The 20,577-nt window shown below is 38.1% G+C and overlaps 2 protein-coding genes across 2 annotated transcripts in view; both read right to left on the reverse strand.

The window, feature by feature from the left end:
* Positions 1-8,807: 8,807 nt before the first annotated feature.
* On the reverse strand, positions 8,808-11,373 carry LOC148877598 (basic leucine zipper 34-like). Its single transcript, XM_088942205.1, has 4 exons — positions 10,175-11,373; positions 9,976-10,066; positions 9,750-9,876; positions 8,808-9,561 (listed from the first exon to the last, which is right to left on the reverse strand). The coding sequence occupies exons 1-4, from the start codon at positions 10,690-10,692 to the stop codon at positions 9,422-9,424; spliced, it is 876 nt and encodes a 291-aa protein (XP_088798331.1). The 5' UTR covers positions 10,693-11,373; the 3' UTR covers positions 8,808-9,421.
* Positions 11,374-19,283: 7,910 nt separating this feature from the next.
* LOC148877599 (apoptosis inhibitor 5-like protein API5) overlaps positions 19,284-20,577 on the reverse strand; it is a 29,040-nt gene continuing 27,746 nt past the window's right edge. Inside the window, exons 15-17 of the mRNA XM_088942206.1 lie at positions 20,197-20,262; positions 20,000-20,103; positions 19,284-19,925 (exon numbers count right to left, since the gene is read on the reverse strand). Of these exons, the coding sequence (XP_088798332.1) occupies positions 19,745-19,925; positions 20,000-20,103; positions 20,197-20,262 (351 nt within the window). The 3' untranslated portion in view covers positions 19,284-19,744. The remainder of the gene's footprint in view (positions 19,926-19,999; positions 20,104-20,196; positions 20,263-20,577) is intronic.

The following is a 20,577-nucleotide window of genomic DNA, read 5'->3' on the forward strand; positions in this document are numbered from 1 at the left end:
TTAGTCCTCTCATGAAAAAACTGGATTAGATGCAATCTTGATAGCACTGGTGTCGTTGGCATATAGAGGGATAGGTATAGGAAGAGAAATCCCAAGGTTAAAGAAAAGTGAATTCAACCAAACAATCTCGCTACATGCGGAAGACATAGCTCTATACTCGGCTTCAGTGGAAGACTTAGAAACAGTTTGTTGTTTCTTGCACTTCCAGGAGATAAGAGAGTCACCCATGAAGACACACCACCTAGTAGTGGATCGACGAGTGTCAGGGCAACCAGCCCAATCAGCATCAGCATAAACCCTCAACCGTATGGATGATGAAGAAGAGAAAAATAGTCCCTGAGAGGTATTTCAAACATAACGGATGATCTAGCAAACTACAGTCATATAAGGTTGTTTGGGGGCAAAGACAAATTGATTGACAACCTGAACAGCATGTGAAATATCAGGCCTGGTCATAGTAAGATAGATCAAAGAGCCAACAAGCTAACGGTACAAGGTGGCATCAGGAAGGATGAGGCCTTTGGATTTGGATAATTTAACATTCGGCTCTAGGGGGGTATCAACATGTTTCTCATCAGTGATTCCAGGTAGTTTGATGAGATCAAAGGCATATTTTTGTTGACAAATAAAATACCCTCGACTGGTACGATGAACCTCCAAACCCAAGAAGTGAGAGGACCTAGGTCCTTCATATAAAATGAGTTATGAAGTAAGGACTTCAGCTCACAAATGTCATCACAGTTATCCCCCATTAGGAGCATGTCATCAACATATAATAGAAGAATAGTAATACCCTGAGGTCTTCTCTTAACAAAGGAGTAGTCAGAGAAACTCTGATTATACCCAGCTGCAACAACATCCCAGAAGAGCTCAAACCAAGTCCTGGGTACTTGCTTCAGGCCATATAAAGACATCTTTAGGCAATAGACACGTGAAAGATCACTGCAATATCTAGGTGGAGGTTTCATGTAAATTGTCTCCTTTAATTCGGCATGAAAGAATGCATTCTTTACATCTAATTGATAAATAATCTAGGAATTCAGCTCACAAATGTCATCACAGTTATCCCCCATTAGGAGCATGTCATCAACATATAATAGAAGAATAGTAATACCCTAAGGTCTTCTCTTAACAAAGGAGTAGTCAGAGAAACTCTGATTATACCCAACTGCAACAACATCCCAGAAGAGCTCAAACCAAGTCCTAGGTACCTGCTTCAGGCCATATAAAGACATCTTTAGGCAATAGACACGTGAAAGATCACTGCAATATCTAGATGGAGGTTTCATGTAAATTGTCTCATTTAATTCGACATGAAGGAATGCATTCTTTACATCTAATTGATAAATAGTCTAGGAATAAACTGCAGAAATGGTCATAAGAGTTCGAACTGTGATCTTAGCAACCGGGACAAATGTTTCTTCATAATCAATCCCATATTCTTAACTGTATTCTTGGGCAACTAACCAGGGCTTATATCGATCATGAGAGCCATCTGATTTTAGTTTGATCGTATAGACCCATCAGCTTCAAACAATAAAAGTATCTAGAGGGTCTAGCACAATATTCCATGTGTCATTCTCATGGAGGACATGAATTTCAGCATCTGTAACTTCTTTCCACCAAGAACTTCTAATGGCTTACTAATAAGATCTAGGGATATCTGTGGAAGAAAGTACAACAAAAAAGGAACTATGGTTTGAAGGAAAACCATAGCGGTCAGGAGGTCTAGAGATACGGGTAGAACGACGAAGTGGAATAACTAAACTACTATCTGAAATAGGAGGATCTTGGGTCAAGGTATCACTTACAAAGGATACCTGAGAAGAATGCTCTAGACTGGGTAGGAGGGTTGTAGTCGTAGGAGCCAGGACACGTAGCCGCTTACGGGTGAAGACAAGAAGATCTCACTTGGTTGAGGAAGTAGTAATGTCATTTGAATCAAAATCCTGCAAAACAGAGATGGAAAAAGCAGACAATCTAACAACCCCAGCAAAGAAGGAGATATGTTCAAGAAACACAACATTCTGAGAAATCCGAATATAACGAATAGCAGGATCATAACACAAATCCTTTATGATCAGGACTATATCTCACAAAGGCACACATAGCAGACTGAGAAATTAATTTAGATCATTCACGAACAGGAAGATGAACAAAACAAAGACATCTAAAAATATGAAGACTAGAGAAATCAGGGGGATGACCAAAAAGTTTTTGGAAGGGCAAGGTGTTGCCTAGAACAGAGGATGGAAGAAAATTGATCAAATACACGGTTGTATTGGCTGCTTTTACCCAAAACGAAGTTGGAGTATGAGACTCCTGTAGTAGTGTCCACACAACACTGAGAATGTGTATGTTCTTTCGTTCAGCTACACCATTTTGTTGTGGAGTTTCTGGGCGGTTGCGTTGAGACTGAATTCCATGACTCCTCAAATATGCCAAGAAGTCTCCATCTCTATATTCTCCCCTTGAATCTGAGAAGAGGATAGTCACACTACACTTGAATCAATTTTGCACCATAGTATGAAACAATTTAAATGCACCAAAGACTTCCGATTTGTATCGCAGAAAATAAATCCAAGTATATCCGGTACAATCTTCTATAAATAATATGAAATAAATGTACCCTAATTGTGAAGTAATAGAAGTAGATCAAACATCACTATGTATTATCTCAAAAGTTTAGTGGCATGTTCAAATTTATGAAGAAATGGTAAAACACGACTTTTACTCAAACAACACATAATGCAAGAAACATCAAAAGTATCAACAGGGGGAATTTTATTCTTAATCAAACTAGAGTCAAACAAAATTTTTAATTTTGGGGAATATGGATGACCCAATCGTTTATGCCATAAATCCCAAATATTATTTCTATAACTCAACATAGAATCAGACAAAGAAGAACTAAGTAAAGCTGAGGATGCCCCTGATTGAGATTTCTCGAACTCCAGTGCAAATAGACGGCCCAACCTACACCCATTCCCTTTCACCTTCCTAGTGTATCAGTCTTGTATCAAGCAACCATCATGAGAAAAAGTGAGAACATTTCCCTCATCAACAAGTTGACCAACAAAAATCAGATTAGTAGTAAGGTTCGGTACTAAAAGGGTTTTGGAGAGAGGAAAGAATCTGTTTGGTGACAGTCGAAGGGACAGATCATTACTACCAATGATGTCTAATTTTTCACCATTAGCAGTAATAATATGTTTATGGTGAGTTTTAGTGGAAGGGATTGGGTGGTTGAGGTAGGCTCCTATCATATGGTTGGTGGCACCTGAATCTATAATCCAAGTATGTGAAGGGGAGGAACAATATGCAAAGAATTTACCAGACAAGCCAATAGCAGAGAAAGTAGAAGAAATAGCAGAATATACCAATTGCCAAACCCTTTCTTCATCTGTGACACCTGTTGATTCACCTTTCATTGAGGACTCACCCTTAGTAGATATAGTGTCTATTGCTGGTCCATCTGTTGCCTGATAGGCCCGGTGCTGAGTCTTTTTCTAAGAGCCATTAGTTGGTCGGACTAGACAGTCTGGAATGATGTGACCATATTGCTTGCAATAGGTACACACATTCTTCTTCTTATAATAAGATGCTATATGTCCAAAACCCTTACACTCATAGAACTAGGTTTTGAAGAGGTCCTTGGAGGTTGGCTTGTTACCCCCATGAGCAACAAACGTTGTTTCAGCCCTAACTTCAGCCATCTTGCCACCAAACCCGATTGCAATGAGAAGTCTAGTCTTTTCTCTTAGAAGTTCCCCTAAAACAAAATCCATATCTAGAAGTGTTCCCCTACTCAGAATGTTGGACCTGATTATTTCATATTCAAGTCTGAGTCTCATCAAGAACTGAGTCACCTTTATCTTCTCAAAGTGCTTTTGAAGATATTTTACACACTCAACTGGATCTAAGGGTTCAATGTGAACAATCTTATATTCAACCCATAAATCAAGAAAACCAAAATAATACTCCTACACCGTCCTATCTCCTTGGCTGTAAGAGAATATTTCTAAATCTATCTGATATTGCTTAGATACATTGGACTATTGATAAACATTTTCTAGGCACATATACATCTCATGTATTATTTTCATTCTCCTCATGGGAACAGATATATGATAGTCAATAGAACTCAAAATCCAAGAAACAAGTATACCATTGTCCAACTTCCATTGTTGTAAAGCTTTGGCCTTAGTCTCAGCTGGTTTGGTGACCGTTCCACTCAAATATCCTTCTAAACCCTTTCCCTCAACATAAAAGTCAAAGTGAAACTTTGACATCCCATAGTTCTGTCCATTCATCTTTATTGGGATGATATCACCTCTATCTGAAGCCATTTTAGCAAGAAAATAGCACAAATAGGATTCGGTTGAAGTTTAAAGAAATTAATTTGAAGCAAAACTTGATCCAAATACAAGAGAAATAGGTTGTAATCAATCCAAGAGAGTCAAAAAACTAAAATAGAAACCCCTTACTTTCACTGGAGATTGCTCAAGATCCAAAATGAAGAGAGGTTGAACACAATCCAGGAAAGGAAAGTATGGGCGCAGCAGCCAAGAAGAAGAGTCCAAATCTCTTCAAAACTTCACGGATATTCGTGAAAATTTTAGAATATGTTGAGAAGGATTGGGCGACAACTCCTTTCAATTATTGCTGCAAACGGAGATCAAACAAGAGAGATCCAATAAAATTTCTCTGGGTGCACAAAAAATATAAGAGGAGTTCCTGGATAGATCAAAACAGTCCAGGACCACTCGACAGAGATGTAGGTTTTCAATAGATCACAAGGGAAAGACGGATCAGAGACAAGGAAGATCAAAGAGCAATCTGCTCTGATACAACATGCTCTGATACCAAGTAAAATAAATTCAGATCTAGGGGTGTCCAGAATAGTCGACCCCCACCCCAAAGATCCTCTTTTATATTAAAGAAATAATAAGAACTATGATACTGTACAACAAGGACTACTCTAATAATGCACTCAAGATATATCTTCACATTCAGATCTTACTATGAAAGGCCAAAGTTTTGAGGTTGGTCATACCAGAAGAAACCCTAAAAGGGTTCAATTTGTTTTCAACTGATTAATTAATTTATTTAATTAGGCTCTATTGAAAATAAAGGGTGAAATATTTTAGTTATATTTTAACCCCCATTTATGTTGAAAATTTTGTAATCCTTCTTTATTCTTTAAAAGATCATATCTCAAAAAGAGTGGAAAATAAAGCTCCGATTGCAAAAGAAGAGGAAATATTAGCAGAAATATTTCCATTTGAAAAAAAAAAATTATATCAATTTTATAGCCCTAAAGTTTTAGAGGCCGTCTGATAATAATTGAAGTTACTGAACGGAATGACATTGTTTAGTGTTTTAGTGGATGAAATAATTAAATAGTAAAATATTCAAGGGTATAGTAACCTACCCAATTTCATCCTGATCCACTAAGGTGTTTCGAACTTGCTCAAGATCTTATTCACTAGAAGACAAAGCAATAACATTTTCAATTCAGCCACTTCAACTGTTACCAAAAAGCCCCTTAATTCTGAACTACTTAAATGTAATTTTTTTAGGTACTATACCTTTCAGGCACCATATAAAATTATAAATTGCCCTGTGATGGTAGAAAGGTATGATACCTAAAGAGCTTTGACCAATCAAAACCCTCCTAAATTTTGATGAATACCACCAGATTGGTTACCACTTTTATGATTTACTATTTTTTTTTTTTTTTTGAAAAATTTTATGATGTTCTATTGATTGATTATAAGTTTTTCCAGTGCCATGCCTTTCTGATATCATAGTGAAACAAATAACAAAGTGGACTCATGTAGATAATAGGCCCCTGGGGCAGAGATGGATCTCCCAGGGCCTTAGGCCCAAGCTTCTGTTGATTGGGTCCATGACCCAATAGGCACTGCCCTAATTCCCTAACGCTGGGTTTGCTTTGAAGGAAAAGGTAGAGAAAGGAAGGGAAATGGATGACCCTACATTTCCCTTCCTTTCCCTACCTTTTCCTTCAAACCAAACATAGCCTAAAAGAGAGCTTGTCTCAAGGTTCTTTAGCTAATCTAACAACAGGTCTCCAAAGGATTTTGTTTTTTGGTAGAAAACAGAGCTGTCATTAAGATGAGAATTTTCAACCATACCGCCTTTCCTCTTCGAGAGTGTGGGCTGATATCATCCCTGAAGCCCATGTCCCTTACGATTTCCTAATACCAAGGCCCACATAAAGAGATTCTCAAAAACGGATCATTGAAATACTTCAATATTTTTTTTTCTTGATGATAATAGGAATTTTGCAAAAGGAGATGGTTTAAACTTGAAACTTTAAACCATATTATCTTTTAGCAGATTAGATAGGCTCTGTTTGGATAAACTTTTTGTTTTTGAGCTTTGGGCTGTGAAAAACAATTAAAGTTGAGCCAACTACTGTTTTGAATGTTTTGTAAGAAATGTTTTCAAAAGCATTTAATCTAAAACCAAAGCACAAAGTTTCTACATTTGGGCTTTAAAAGAACACATCTTGAAGCTTATCCAAACACAACCTTTCTTAGCTTGAAAAGCAATTTTCACCCATCTTTGAACCTTCTTCCTTTTCATTTAGAGAAAAGCAAAAGGTTCATTCAGTTTGGACCTCCCATATTGTCAACTCTCTTTTATCTCTTGATGCTTTTACAGGAAACTTCTGAAACGAAATGAACGGGGACGATAGATGCCAACAAGGAATTCCAATTCCTTTCTTAGATGTCAACTCATGAAGATTCAACGTCTCTATTATAGCCTTTTTAAGTGAAGAGTTTTCTATCCCCCTATCCCATCCTCAATGGATGAGAGATATTTTGGTGATTGTTTAGTAACTTTCAGTCTTGCCACTTTCTTTGACGAACTATTCACAAGAGTCCTGAAAAGGGAAAATGACATTCTTTGACGATCCATTCATTCATGAAAACCCCAGAGAAACAAGAATACACGTCAAGTGTTCTATTCAGCCCTTTGCTTAACAAACCAAAGTTTCTCCATAAGTGGCGCTAGAAAAGCCAAATTCTTCTGTCATTCGCTTTCACTTTTATCTCTTTTCAGGTCTACTTGAACACAAATATTAGGTTAGAGTTAGGGTAGTGTTGAAAATGTCAATCCAATAAAATGGGGTTGGATTAAGATTGATATATCACTCTTGTAATTGTATATTCTTTTACATCAAGTATGATGCATGTGAGCCCATTGCAGTCATACATTGGGAACATTTACATGAATACATTGTGGTTTATTTTAATGTGATGTTTCATATAAATTATGTGTAGTTACATGTATATATGTAAATTATTTGATAAAAAGTCCAACCCTACCTCATAATTGAGTTGGGTCAGGGTAGAGAACCTTAGGTTGAAGATAAGGTCAGATTAGGGTTATATTTGATGTTTTAAACACATTGGATTGGCCTCAATACAAGTTGTACCTCTACCTTTGATATTGTAATACATATTTGCCATTCTTCATAAAGAAGAAAGAAGATTGAAGAAATAATAAATTGTACTCGATTCAGTAAATATTTGGTATAAATCTTGGGCTGATTAGCATGAGGATACGAATTTGAGTTTAAGAACAGCCTAGTTATGCAAAAAAAAGAATGTCAAAGTTTAGGATCATATCCAATCTATCCTCCTACGACCCTGGATCGCAGGGACCAACATTAGATAATGGCCATTAAAACTTTAAGGCAAAATCTATGATGCATCAACTGTGCCAGCAAAAAATGTGAATCAGTGATAAAACGATATATTAGAATTAGCATCTTTAATGTTGTTAAAAGTTTTGAAGGCGAATACATAAATCAATGAAAAATAAATAGATCATATAACTAATATATGGACTGAAATCTTACTAATTTAATGTGCAAAAAAACACTGAAGAATGCACACACCATAAGCAACAGATAGCATATTCTCACCCACGTTATAAAACAGTTCTCTGTGCTAATTAATATATAGAGATCCATGTCCTCTCTGACGTAAAGCCCCAAACTGATCAAACTCAAAGTGATTGAGCAAAGCAGAAGGTGGTACTGTGGGACCATCTTGGTTGTGGGGCTTATAACATGATATGCATTCCATCTTCATCATGATTCATGAGAGGCTCAGGCATCCATCCCCACAAGATAGACTTCCATTCCACCGCTAATGGACCAAAATCAGCAAAATCAAGATAAGACTTCCATTCCACTACGGTCTGAGATTCCCACGGCAGAATAAAGCACATGGTAGCAATCTGTGGCTGATTCCAGGTCTAGAAAAATCCCTATTATCCAACTCCTTGAATTGAATTGAACGGTGGTTTCATCTTTCATGAAATAAGTGACAAGCCATGGGGCCCTAGCCCACCTTGCAGTGCTGTAGCTCCAAACCCAAACTTTTGCCCTCCTTGTGAATGATGATAGAATTGATAGAGATACAGACCAATAGCATAACATGGCATGAGAGAGAGAGAGACTCCATTATGAGTACGGGGGCTCTGCCACTTGATTAGAGGGAGCCAGCCAGGCAAATGAGTTGTATCTTACAGACAATAGACAATAGCATGTGTGCCCATTGTTTTTGCAAATAGATATATCATATATGCATGCAACAGTGATGGGACTTCCCACTGTTTCCAATAAACTATAGCCCCAATATTCTGATAGGGATTGCCCCCAAGCACCAAATAGTACATTTTAACCAAAAAAGAAACCCATTTAATCCATACTTCAACAGAGGTCTGAGAAATTAAAATAAAATAATAATAAAGAGACGGTGAGAAAATTTAAGCCATATTTCAGAGTAAATTTAAGCAAATTTAAGTTCTTTTTCTACAATTTTTTGAGAGAAAAAAAAAATAGAACAGGCATAGAACATTATTTACGCCCAAGGGAAAAAAAAAAAAACAAAACAAAAAAACACAAAAAAAAGGGTACAACAATCAGACATCAAAGGCCCCTGACAGTCCTGACTTTCATACATTCCAACACAAGACCCCCGCCCACAAACCACAATCCATTGCTTTGCCTCCTTCCCCCTCTCAAAATAATTTAAACAAAAATACAGAAAAAAAAATCAATGATAATAGAATTACAGAAAAGAATCACCACCATTGCTTCTACCCTTCCCTAAACAATTTCAAGCAAAACAATCTTCCTCACCCAATCACCACCCACCATCTCTTTTGTAACATACAAGAATCAGAGAAGCCCACGTGTCCTTTTCCTGCCTTCCAACCTCATAACCTTGTCAGGGACCCCATCTAACACCAAAGAGAAACACATCACGTGAATGAGCAGGTTAGCAGAATGCACCACAGCCTCTCAACCTTCTTCTCTCCCTCCCTCAGTCCCCTCTCAGTCCTACTCTCTATTTCTCTCTCTCTCTCTCTCTCTCCCTCAATTCAGCACCAGTTCCTTCTCAGTACAACCATGGTTGTCAGGAGCTGGTTGTGTAGCATTCCTCATCTTCTTTAGATTCTGTTGATGATAAACTTGCCTCAGTCTCTCTATCTCCTTCTTCAATGCTTCTTGGTGAGCTGCATTCATATGAACACACAACCCCATAATTAGCAGGTTAATGAATCCCCTCAGACATAGACTGTCTAAAGAATCACCAAAGCTAATTAAGCACCCAACAAAGCTTTTTGCAAAAAGCCATACACGCTGTTGGGTTTATTAATCTATCTTGTTCTAAGTTTAATTGGAGAAAAAGTTAAGCACTTGCCATCCTTGAAAATCTTATCTTGAGCTAGAGCGGCTATCCGTTGCTTAAGAGCACTGTTGTCGACGTTCAGAACCAAGCGTTGATGGTCCAGAAATGCAACTCTCGGTGACAATGCTGAGACTTCCGTCTACATTCGATGTTGTAACGAAGATAATTAGATAATTAAGAGGATAATTCAACAATAATTGAGATATTAACAGATCAATGGGATTGAATTCTGTAATACCTGTAACGTGGTTACACTCCTCTCCAGCTCGGAGATGTATTGTAGCTTCCTCACTCGTGACCTCTGTGCGGATTGCCGGTTTGCTAGAATCCTGATTTCAAGCCAACCCAAGATGATAAATTTGCGTATGAATTGTTTTCTGGTGATCTAAACGAGGGAGATAAGAACGTAGAGCCCAATTGGGTTGTTAGTTTGTTACCTCTTGACCCTCTTGGGATCGACAATAGATTCGCCGGTGGCATTTGAGGGTGGGGGGATTTGTGGGTCTGGTTTACATGAGCTCTGGACCTCGGCTGGTTCGTTCTTTTGCTGCTGATCGGAGTGGGTTGGCTTGTCTTCATTAATGCTGTTGTGATCCGAAGGCGTGGAGGGATTCGAAGACGACACCGTGGGAGGTACATTCCCGGATATATCGTCAGAGAACATAGACATGAGCTGCTCGTCGTCCAACTTGTCGAACTCATTGTTGCTAGGCCCCAGGGAGGTCGGAGAATTACGGCATTCTTCGATCAAGGGGGCCTCAAGGAAGGCGATTGAGTCGCTGACAGATCTCCGATGAGCCCCACGCTTTGCCGCCGAGAAATCAAGGAATTCGTCGACCCAAGAAGGTTGCTGGGTGGTGTTGGGCATCAAATTTCCCATGGAGGGTATCCTCTGGTGAGGGAAATTAGCCCAATTGGGAGCCATATTTGGAATTTTGGGAGGCAACTGTGCCATTTAATCTTTCCAACGACACAATTTAAAAAGATAAAGAGATGGAGAGAGAGAGAGAGAGAGAGAGAGAGAGAGAGAGAGAGAGAATGAAAAAGAAGGTGAAGTAGAGAAATAATTAAGAGGAGAGTAAAGGAAAAACTAAGCAAACCAACCAACCAACCAAATTCTATGAAATGTCCTTTGTACACAATTCTTTGAGTGGTGGTGAAGAGATGAAACCCACAATAATAACCACCACCACAACAACTCTCTTTTTCCTGCTTCTGCTGATTCTCTTCTCATTAGACTAGATTGGTGGTGGAGGTGGCGGTGGTGGTGGTGGTGGTGGTGGTGGTGGTGGTCTCTATTCTGTACATTGTTTCTCTGAATGGGTTCTATTTTTCCTTTCTCCTTTTCAGGCCCAGAGGCTTTGGAGGGGATGGTCACATGGGGGATTGAGACAGCTAGCTACAGCTGGGGAGGGGTTGGGTCTCAACGGTTTTACTGGAAAGTCGCAGTAGTTTAATAACTGGCGGAATCAGCGACCACGTGCCGATGTGACCGTCTTTTTGGCGGGAGCTTATTATAATCCCATTAGTAACACTTAGGAACTTCCCCCCAATACACCCCAAAATTCTTCTTCCTCGCCCATCCATCCACCCTACTGACCCATCAACTGGATCATGACCATTTGATGGGTTGAAGCCCAGAAGTATTATGGGGGCCACCCCATCCTGAAGCCCATGATGAGATTGATCAAAAAAGTTGGGAGGAGGAGGATGATGATGATCTAGATGGTGGTGAGAAGCATGGGAGGAGATCCCTTGAGAAGAAAAAATATAGAGTAAGATATATAGTGGTGAGGTGGGAGCTGAGATGGATGAGGTGGGAGCTGAGATGGATTACTGGATTAGGGAGATGAGCTGTGAAGGGAAGGGGGAGCTTGGTAGGATCATGATATCATGTCCTACGACCCATGTGAAGTGCTTACAAGCTCCCACCTTTGCTTTGTCCTCAAACCATGCTCACATGGTGGCAATATTGGGTCACTTTTATCTTCTCCACACACTGTTTCTTGGTACCTTCGATCAACTCAATTTGGCATTTTTGTTGTTTATTAATGGAACTGTTGAGGAGACAACAATAATGAGTAGAGAAAAGTTAGTGCATTAAGTCATTGTGTTTAGTAGAATAAAAACTTGTTTAGAGCTTCCTCTACCGACATTTAAGACTTTGATTTTGATGCCCATCATCAAAACAAGGACCACTCTATTCAGTATTCAATCCCCCCCTCCCTTGATGGGTTATAATCCCCACCTCCCTCCTCTCCTGCACCACCCCACACACCCACACAGTCACAGTGACACAGACCTAATTAAGAAAAATAAGAGATTACATTGGGTTGGGTGATCCTGACCATTCACTCAGTGCATTGTCTTTTGTTGGTTAATCAGACAATAGAGCATCTGCTTCATGATAATGGGTCGTCATAGAACAACTTACATTTTGCCCTGACACAGGACTAGAGCTATCCTAAAATATTCATGCCCAAAGGCTCCAGCCCATCTATGTACTAGACCCATTAACCCCTCTCTCTCTCTCTCTCTCTCTCTCTTAGGAGGGGCAGGGCATTTAATTGTAGGGTGGTGGAGTGAGAAGAAGCAAGCATTATTGCATGTGAGCAGGGGAAGAGGAACAAATGAGATATAGTTTTTTTTTTCTTCTCTTTTGGGCAGAGAAATAAAATAGTAGATGGGGTTCGCCACTTGAATGGATCCAATTGAGGAAGCTTTGTAATTTGTATGGATCCCATGCAGCTCCCCATTATTAGCCGCCTCTTTCCAAGTTGGTGAGTGGTGCGCCAGAACCAGACCTCGTTGAGTGGTCGAGAGACTCGAGAAATGCTAGCTCATTTTTTATAGGAAATAGGGTCCTCCCTTCATCGATCGAACTGTGTCAAACAAATGTCAGAGACTCACAGAACAGTTCCCAGGTTTGGCCTCTAACTTTAATATTCTACACCATCCTATGACTTGCCACGTGTTCTATCTGCAGAAAACAAAGACCCACATTGAATGGGGTCCACCACTCCACCATACATTGTTTGAAATGGTGTGCATCTACCGTAATTTGAACTTTTGAAATGTGAAAAGACCAAGAAAATACCATAGTTTTGCAAAGTTCCAAGGGAAATACATAAATCAGAAGGTTAAAAGCCACCTAATAATGATGTTTTTAGCAAAGCAACTTTTTAAGTAAAATAATCATCCGTTGATGGCTCCCAACCCAAACTTCTTAGTGTGCACCACCTGACAAGTTGAGTGGGCCAACAGTAATTAATAGGCTATTTTGCTTTCTGAACTACTTTTGTCCCACTAATTCAATCAATTATCCCAATTATTGCAGTAGTTTTACCCTTTTATGAGAGTACATCGGTAAAATAATAGTTTGGGTGATCAATTTTGGCAGGGTCAAAAGTCATGTAGGATTAATAACAAGCTTTTTGAAAAAAATGTATTTTGAAGGATAATAAGGTAATATTTGGAATCAAAGTTATTTTTCTATCACCATTTTCTCTACATCGATATGATATTTTTTGAAAAAAAAAAAGCAATTTTTTTGTTTGGAAATGTTTCTACCACTTACGCGTTTTTCAATGCCACATTAACAAATCATGTTTAGTAATGGTATAAAAATTAAAAAACATCAAAGGACATTTTCTCATATAACACCGTTCCTTCCGATTTTCAAGGCATAGTTTGAAAAAATCATGGTTTTCAAAATTGGATCGGACGGTCAGACGAAAAAACTGGGAATCGGTCTCAAAACCAGATTTTTGTCAAAAAAAAAATATTGATTTAGTCAGTAAACCGCTAACCCAGGCAGTTGAACCGTTCAATGATTTTAACCATTTTTTTATTTTTTTGTCAAAATGAGCCAATCGTTCGACCCAAGAACCGGACCCTGATTGGTTCGTTGTCTGGGTCGGTTTCAAAAACCTTACAAAAAAACATTTTCGAAAAAACACCCAATTAAATAGGCACCATTTTACCAATTTCCAAAAAACAATCTGAGAAAACATTTTTCAGAAAAATGCCCAACCAATCAAATGTCATTTTCCCCAACACCGGATCTCTCAGTGGTGCCAATATGGCACCGTTTTCTGGGAAAACGGCATCAGTTCCAAACATGCCTTAAGTTGTTTATACAAATTTGTCCACTAAATATTAAATTGTTATTTTTCTACCAAAATTGTATATATTAAATCATAGGCTTACTCATGGGCACTGTGCCAAAGGCAAACAGAACTCCCACATATTTCCTTCCACCATCTATTGATGGGCCATAGTTTTAGCCCAATTCCTTTTGCCAGGTGGCCAAGTTAAGGGGGCCTTATTTCTTGCGGTGCTTAAAAATCTGGACTATCCCTTGACCGAGAAACCTCGCCGAGTGGCAGATTTGGAGGTTCAACCGGGCAGTTAAGTCGATGATCCAGTCAAAATCATCAAAAACCTGGGACCCAGTTGGGCAGTTAGCTGCTCAGTTGACCAGCTAACCACCCGGCTCAACAACGGTTCAAAAAATGGGTTTTTTTTTTCATCCTTCATTCTTTCAATATTGATGTGAATACCTTACCTAATACACAATCTGGATTTGTTATTGCCACGTAATCTGTTGAGGTGGCCTAACTTAGCAAGGAAACAAGTGCCCAAATCCAATCTAAGGAATCCCATAAACGACAGTTCCTCTTTGCAACTTGAATTTAGAATCTTAGGGTCCAGACTAAGTAGTACTTGAAGCTGAGTCTACGCATTCAGAATATGACACCAAATAGCTCTTGTCCTGATTAGCTCTTGATGTTCAACTTAAATTGTACTAGAAACCAAGCCTACATTGAGAATCTTAGTTCAAGAGTAAAGCCTTTTGACATCGAGTTTGAACTGGTCTAGGTCTCAATTGATTCTGAATCCTTCTTTCAGATGCATCAAAAACCCAGATTGGCTTTATATTACTTAGATTATTTTTCACCAAATACAAAAATAGGCTCAGAAGCACTTATATGACCTTGAGAGAACTGCAATTTCCTTCCCTATGTGAGAGAGTGGCTAACCTTGATTTCCCATTCCTGTGCAGTAATCCGAGAACTTCTTAATTTGAACAAAAACACAATTAATACTTGATGAGATATGGAATTGTGTGTATCTAAGCCATTCTATTAATTAGGTCTCCTATCAAAAGGACAGTCTGGAGTGGTCTTGCATTGCAAGCTTCAGAGAACATAATGACTCAATAGATTACCTCAGGCTTAAGAATAAAGAAAAATTCTGGAATTTCTTTCTTTCAGGGTTGCTTGTTTTTGAATATTGGTCTTTCCTTTTCTTTCCCTTCTTTTTCTCCTTTTCTTTTTAATCTTGAAAGTAGGTCAATTATAATTCTGATGTGAATATGAAGTCTTTTCCTTTTATGTTCTTTCTTGGTTTTTCTTATTGGCTAGGAAAATGGATTACCCAACATCTACGTCCACATCCAATCCAATTATCAAACCTTTGGATCCAAATCCAATTTATCCAATTCAGAATGGATTTGGATTTAATCCGCATCATTTTTATTATACTTAAAATGATAAAAAATTAAAAAAATACTAATTATTTTTAACTTAAACATATATAATAAATGTATATAAATATAAAATGTTAAAGTTATTAATTATAAAATTTATATAATTGTGTGTATATGTATACATATATTTAGATTTTAATTATTAATCAGATGCATGTTCTAACATCCAAATCTAGAATAATGAATTCAATATCGAATTGATATCAAACCTTCAGAGTCCATCCACAGACCTAACAACAGGGATAGAATGGCGGGAACCTCAAAAGTCAAAAAAACCCTACCCTGGCAAAGGCGAGATTGAAATTGCCCCACCTAAAAGATCTCTAATGCCAAAATAAGTATGATCATGTGATTATAACTGTTTGATTTTCCTTGCACTCATTTGAAATGTCGGAAAAAAAATATACAAAACTATCAAAGCTTCAAAGTATAGCCAATAAACAGAAGATCAGATTGTAGAATTATGCATTACAAGAGTGGTTCTAAGTTTAAAAAATAAAAAATAAGAAATAAAAAAAAAAAAAGAAGATTCTTATCTATACAACCTCTGAAGAGGAACCCATCCGAAATTGGGTCAACAGTGTACATAACAACTATGGAAACAGGATGCCTGAAGGCAGCAGGACTTGGAATACTCTAATGGAGATACAGAGTACAAACCTTGATCTGCAAACCTAATCTGCCACGTGCAAGGGTTCAAGGCTTACCTTTTCCCATAGTATTTTATACCCACTAGACTATAAATCATATGGTTAAGTTGTATTAAATATGATTAATATATTTTTAGAGTAATTTAATTGGAAGGATTTAACAGGATTATAGTAGCTTTGAAAAGCCAAACAAGAAAAGAATCTCAAATTGGGCTTGTTAGTGAGGGAATGGTCATGGATGGTGCATGTGCAGAGTATATTTGATCTGTGACAGATTAAAGCTTACCCACAACTTGGGTCGGCCCATTTCCCAAGAGCCTGTCCATGCTTTGTTTGCTCATCATTTGGGAAACATCAATGCTTTTCGTCCACATGAAACATGAGTTTTTTCCAATTCCAAAGGTCCAACTTGGGTCGGTCCATTTCCCAAAGAAAACTTCATTTTTGTTTGGTCGTCATTTGAGAAATGGCATGCTTTTCTTCCCCATCAAATACTAGTTTACAAAAGGGTTTCATATACCTTATCCTCTAGGCTTTAGTAATGGTAAATCCTCATTATATTCTCTGCTTTTCAGAAAGAGGTCTGGACCTTCTTAAATCAGTGAATCCTCTCCTTCACTTTTACTGCTGTCTGTCAACTTCCTTTTGGGCACATCACATGAGTTATCCTTCTTGGTTGATTGCTTTATCTGTCCAACTGTGGAAATAAAACCATGATTTCACAGTAAACACTGCCCTCAACCCCGACCTTAATGTGGGGCCACAATCCTAGTTTTGAGCTTGCTGGTTCTTGACCCAGATGGCTACCCTCAACTGATAGCTGGAGAATGGGTGTCAAGAAAATCAATTGGAAAACAAAGCTTTAACCAGATAAAGTTACAGTTGCTTCACACCAGAATTCATATTCTTGAATTCTTTTACTCTTTCTTTTCATTTTATAAAACAAGAATTCCATACAAAGCGTGAAGCCCATTGTTTTCGAATGTACTTAAAAGACCATGCAAAGTGGGTGCTTAGAAGTCTATAAATATAAATAACTAATGGCCTTGATAGGAAGCATATGGGATGACTTTAGAGAGAGAATAAATCTCATTGACACTATAATTCAATTTCACATGGAAAGCATACGGGGATAGCCTGGATGGCACATCAGGCAGTAACATCACCCCAGCATCGTACCTGTGACAAAGCCAAAGTTCCTAACACGTGCTTAGGAATAAAGTATAATATCATTTATAAATGCCTGATCATAGTTCACTTTGCTCCAATTATCACATTTTATTTAGTACCCATTTGAGATTCCTTCAATGATACACGTGTCAACTTATACTAATTCTATCCGGTTCTGATAGACACAACTATTAAGTTTCTTGGAAAATTCCCCCCATTTTTTAGTACACTAGTGGAATTTTTCCAACTCATCTGAAACATTGAAAGAGCAAACTCATTACTGGAGTTTCTACCAAAAAGAAATCATTGCTGGAAAGTGCAAAGAACCGCCTCTAAGTCAACTCACATAATCAAATTCCGTTGCACAGACTCCTGGGTAAAAAGGGATGTTAGTACATGGCCTTCTTGATCCCTTCTATTTCTTCACTAATAAAAGATTCGCTCCATCTAACCCTAGCCCAGGAAATACATTTCTACACTCTGATCATTCACACTCATCACATGTAAACTACTTACCAATTTAATTCCCAAGGACCCCATATTGATGACTTTATAGAAGCCACTGAGGATTCAACCTACTTTATCCATCAAAACATATAATAAACCAGTTGTTCAAGTAAATCAATTAGAACAAACTCTTTAACCACCACTGACATCTAAATTTCAAGAACGGAAATTGAAATCTAAGGTCACCGTGCCTTTCAAGTTACGGGGGATACATTGGTCGTAGCCTCATGGGCCAGGGCTTGCAATCTAAGTGAGTATCGGTTGGTTGGATGTGGTCATGTGGGCTGAGTTACAACCGACTCGTTAAACCCATCAATCCATTCACCACCAACACGCATAGACCCATAGATGTAATTCACCCAGACCCACTTAGGCACTGTTTGATAACACTTAAAAAAAATACTTCTTTTAAGACATGGGACCACAAATTAAGTGGTTTTTAAGTACTTCTCGGTGTTTGGTAAAAAAGTTGAAAAAGTGACTTCAACTTGGCTTTTTTTAAGAAGTACTTCTCCAAAAAAATATGACGAACGAGTCCCTAATAAATTTTATAATACCCAAAATACCCCCACACCCAAAAAGCATTCATCATCTTCTTCCCCTCAATCTTCCGTTTATCAACTCCCCCTCTATCTCGCCCCTCCACTTTGTCTCCAACCACCCATCTTTCTCCCTTTCTCTCTACCCCCTAGTATATAATTTTTTCTGTGTTCTAGTTTTCGCACAGATTTTCTTCTCAGTTCTCAGCACTCTCCGTTACCAGGGTTAGGTTTTCGACTGATTTTCTCTTGTAAAAACATGGGTGGTAGAGTTGTGGTGTCCGACGACGAAGGTAGAGATCTTCAGAATGTTTTCGTCTGTTGCTTTCTTTAAATCTGGTGATTCATTTCATTTAGTTTTCCCATGTTTGTCTCATTTCTCTCTTTGTTTATTTTTTCAGAGGTCGAAGAGGAGGAAGACGAGAGGGAAGTTGGGGCTGTGAAAGCAATCGATGACGAAGAGAGGGGCAATGTTGACGAAGATGACAAGGAAGAAGACGATAACTTGGTTTTATTTAACATCTCGAAGTTTATCTTGTTCACTTCACTTGGTTTCAAACGAGGTTTTAGGGTTTCTATTTTGATTAGTAGATTTTTTGTGCACAGCTGTTTTACCTTTTGTTTTTTCGTTTGTTCCTCTTTGAATGCCATTTTGGTTCGTAAGTTCGATGTATAGCTTTAGTTGGTTTATATTTGTTCCATGTCTGTTTTTGTTTGTTTATCTTATTATTATTATTATTATTATTATTATTATTGAATCCACATGGCAATCCACGTGAACTCTCAGTTGAAATGTATAATATAATATGTGAAAAATATTATACATATGTATGAGTGAAGTGAGGGCTAAAATTGCCATTTGTATAAATATAAGTACTTGTGGGAAAAATAACTTACCAAACATTCCCACCCCAATAAGTACTTAAAAACATAACAAGTGATTTAAAAAAGTGGATTATCAAACAGTCTAAAAGATTGTTAAAACAAGTACTTTTAACAAGTACTTAATCATCAAACAGGGCCTTGATCCAACCGTAAGCTTCAACCTGCAGAGAGTGATCAGTGAGTGAAGAAATACATATCAATCCATTACCACTCATCTTAATCTAAGCGTTGGCACAAACAGGTATAGATGGAGTCAATTTCCATAGCTCTCGAATGAACTTTGTCAGTCATAATAAACATGAATCAAACCAAGTGGTAAGAAACACTTTTTTTCTTTAGTGGAAAGTGCAGCTTTAGTAAGATGGATTGCACTGGAATTTCAAGAGTTCTCAACTAATCTGAAACCCTTTTACAGGCTACATTGTTTTTTTTTTTTTCCTTCCTTTTACAGGCTGCAGCTGATACCAGCTAAATTAAGATGGGATTGGAAATGCAAAACCTAATCCCATGTCACTCAGCATGAAAATCTTCAGAACTTGACAATAGATCTCTTAATCCGAAATGAATCTCTCTCGCCAGCTTTTTTTCAAATTCAACCTCCTTAGCCCTTTCTGAAGATATGATTTACAAGATGCAGGATAAAAATGCAACGACCAGTTCGCACAACGACCTTTACTCATGATAACAACTTACAAGAAAGCAAACTTAACGATACCCCCTTCCTCTTCCACGTCCACCCCAACCCCTACCTCTCCCACCACTTCTGCCACCACGAGATAAACCCTCCAATGCCCTATTAACTAGTTGGTTCTGCACACCTTCACCACGTCCCTTTTTGGTTGCAGGAGCACCTGAACCATTAGTAGCTGTAGCAGTTCGTTTACCCCTGCAAAGCAAAGTGCATACACAATTAGCAGCAAAACACAGAACATAAGATGAGAACGTAGCTAATTTGCATACCCTGCTGGAACAGTGGTTGATGGTACTGAAGGCTTTGCTGCTTCTTTCCATGAGAGATTTATCTTCTTGTCCCCAATAAACGAAGGTGATTTGGAATGCAAAGGCTGAATAACAAATAACATGAACAAAACTGTTCGAGAATACATACACAATTATGCATATAAGCAAAATAAGGACTTTTCTTTCTTTTCATTCACCTGGGTCATAGCAAGAATATTGTTGCAGGTTCGCAACCCTGTTGTAGTATTCTGCTTTTTTACTTTCTGCAAAACATAAAAGGGGATGAGTAAATATGCTAGCCAGATGGTCCAACATGAGACCATGCTCACTCTAAGGAACTTTATTTTAATTTTTTAAATAAGAGAAATGCAATAAAAGCAGTAGAAAGGTGCTGAAATAAAGATCTGTAAAAGAAAGGAATATTTGTTGAAGAAGAGAAGAAAGGAGTAAAGGAAGAGAAGAGATTTCAGAGAGAAAAGAGAGCAATAATGCTAGCGGCCCTCTTCACTATTATTTATAGTCTAAAATAATAGAGTACAAAGACCAATAAGCCCTTATAGGGTGGCTAACCCATAAAA

Source organism: Nelumbo lutea, chromosome 1 (assembly GCF_056320005.1).
Source record: "Nelumbo lutea isolate HS-2025 chromosome 1, American lotus-T2T, whole genome shotgun sequence".
NCBI classification, from domain to species: domain Eukaryota; kingdom Viridiplantae; phylum Streptophyta; class Magnoliopsida; order Proteales; family Nelumbonaceae; genus Nelumbo; species Nelumbo lutea.

What these genes read in the sequence shown, in the direction of transcription:
- LOC148877598 (XM_088942205.1), bottom strand. Translation starts at nt 10,692, where the DNA reads ATGGCACAGTTGCCTCCCAAAATTCCAAATATGGCTCCCAATTGGGCT. An exon ending in GATCCCAAGAGGGTCAAGAG is followed by an intron (nt 10,067 to 10,174) that starts GTAACAAACTAA and finishes GCTTGAAATCAG; the next exon opens with GATTCTAGCAAACCGGCAAT. An exon ending in AGATAAGATTTTCAAGGATG is followed by an intron (nt 9,562 to 9,749) that starts GCAAGTGCTTAA and finishes ATATGAATGCAG; the next exon opens with CTCACCAAGAAGCATTGAAG.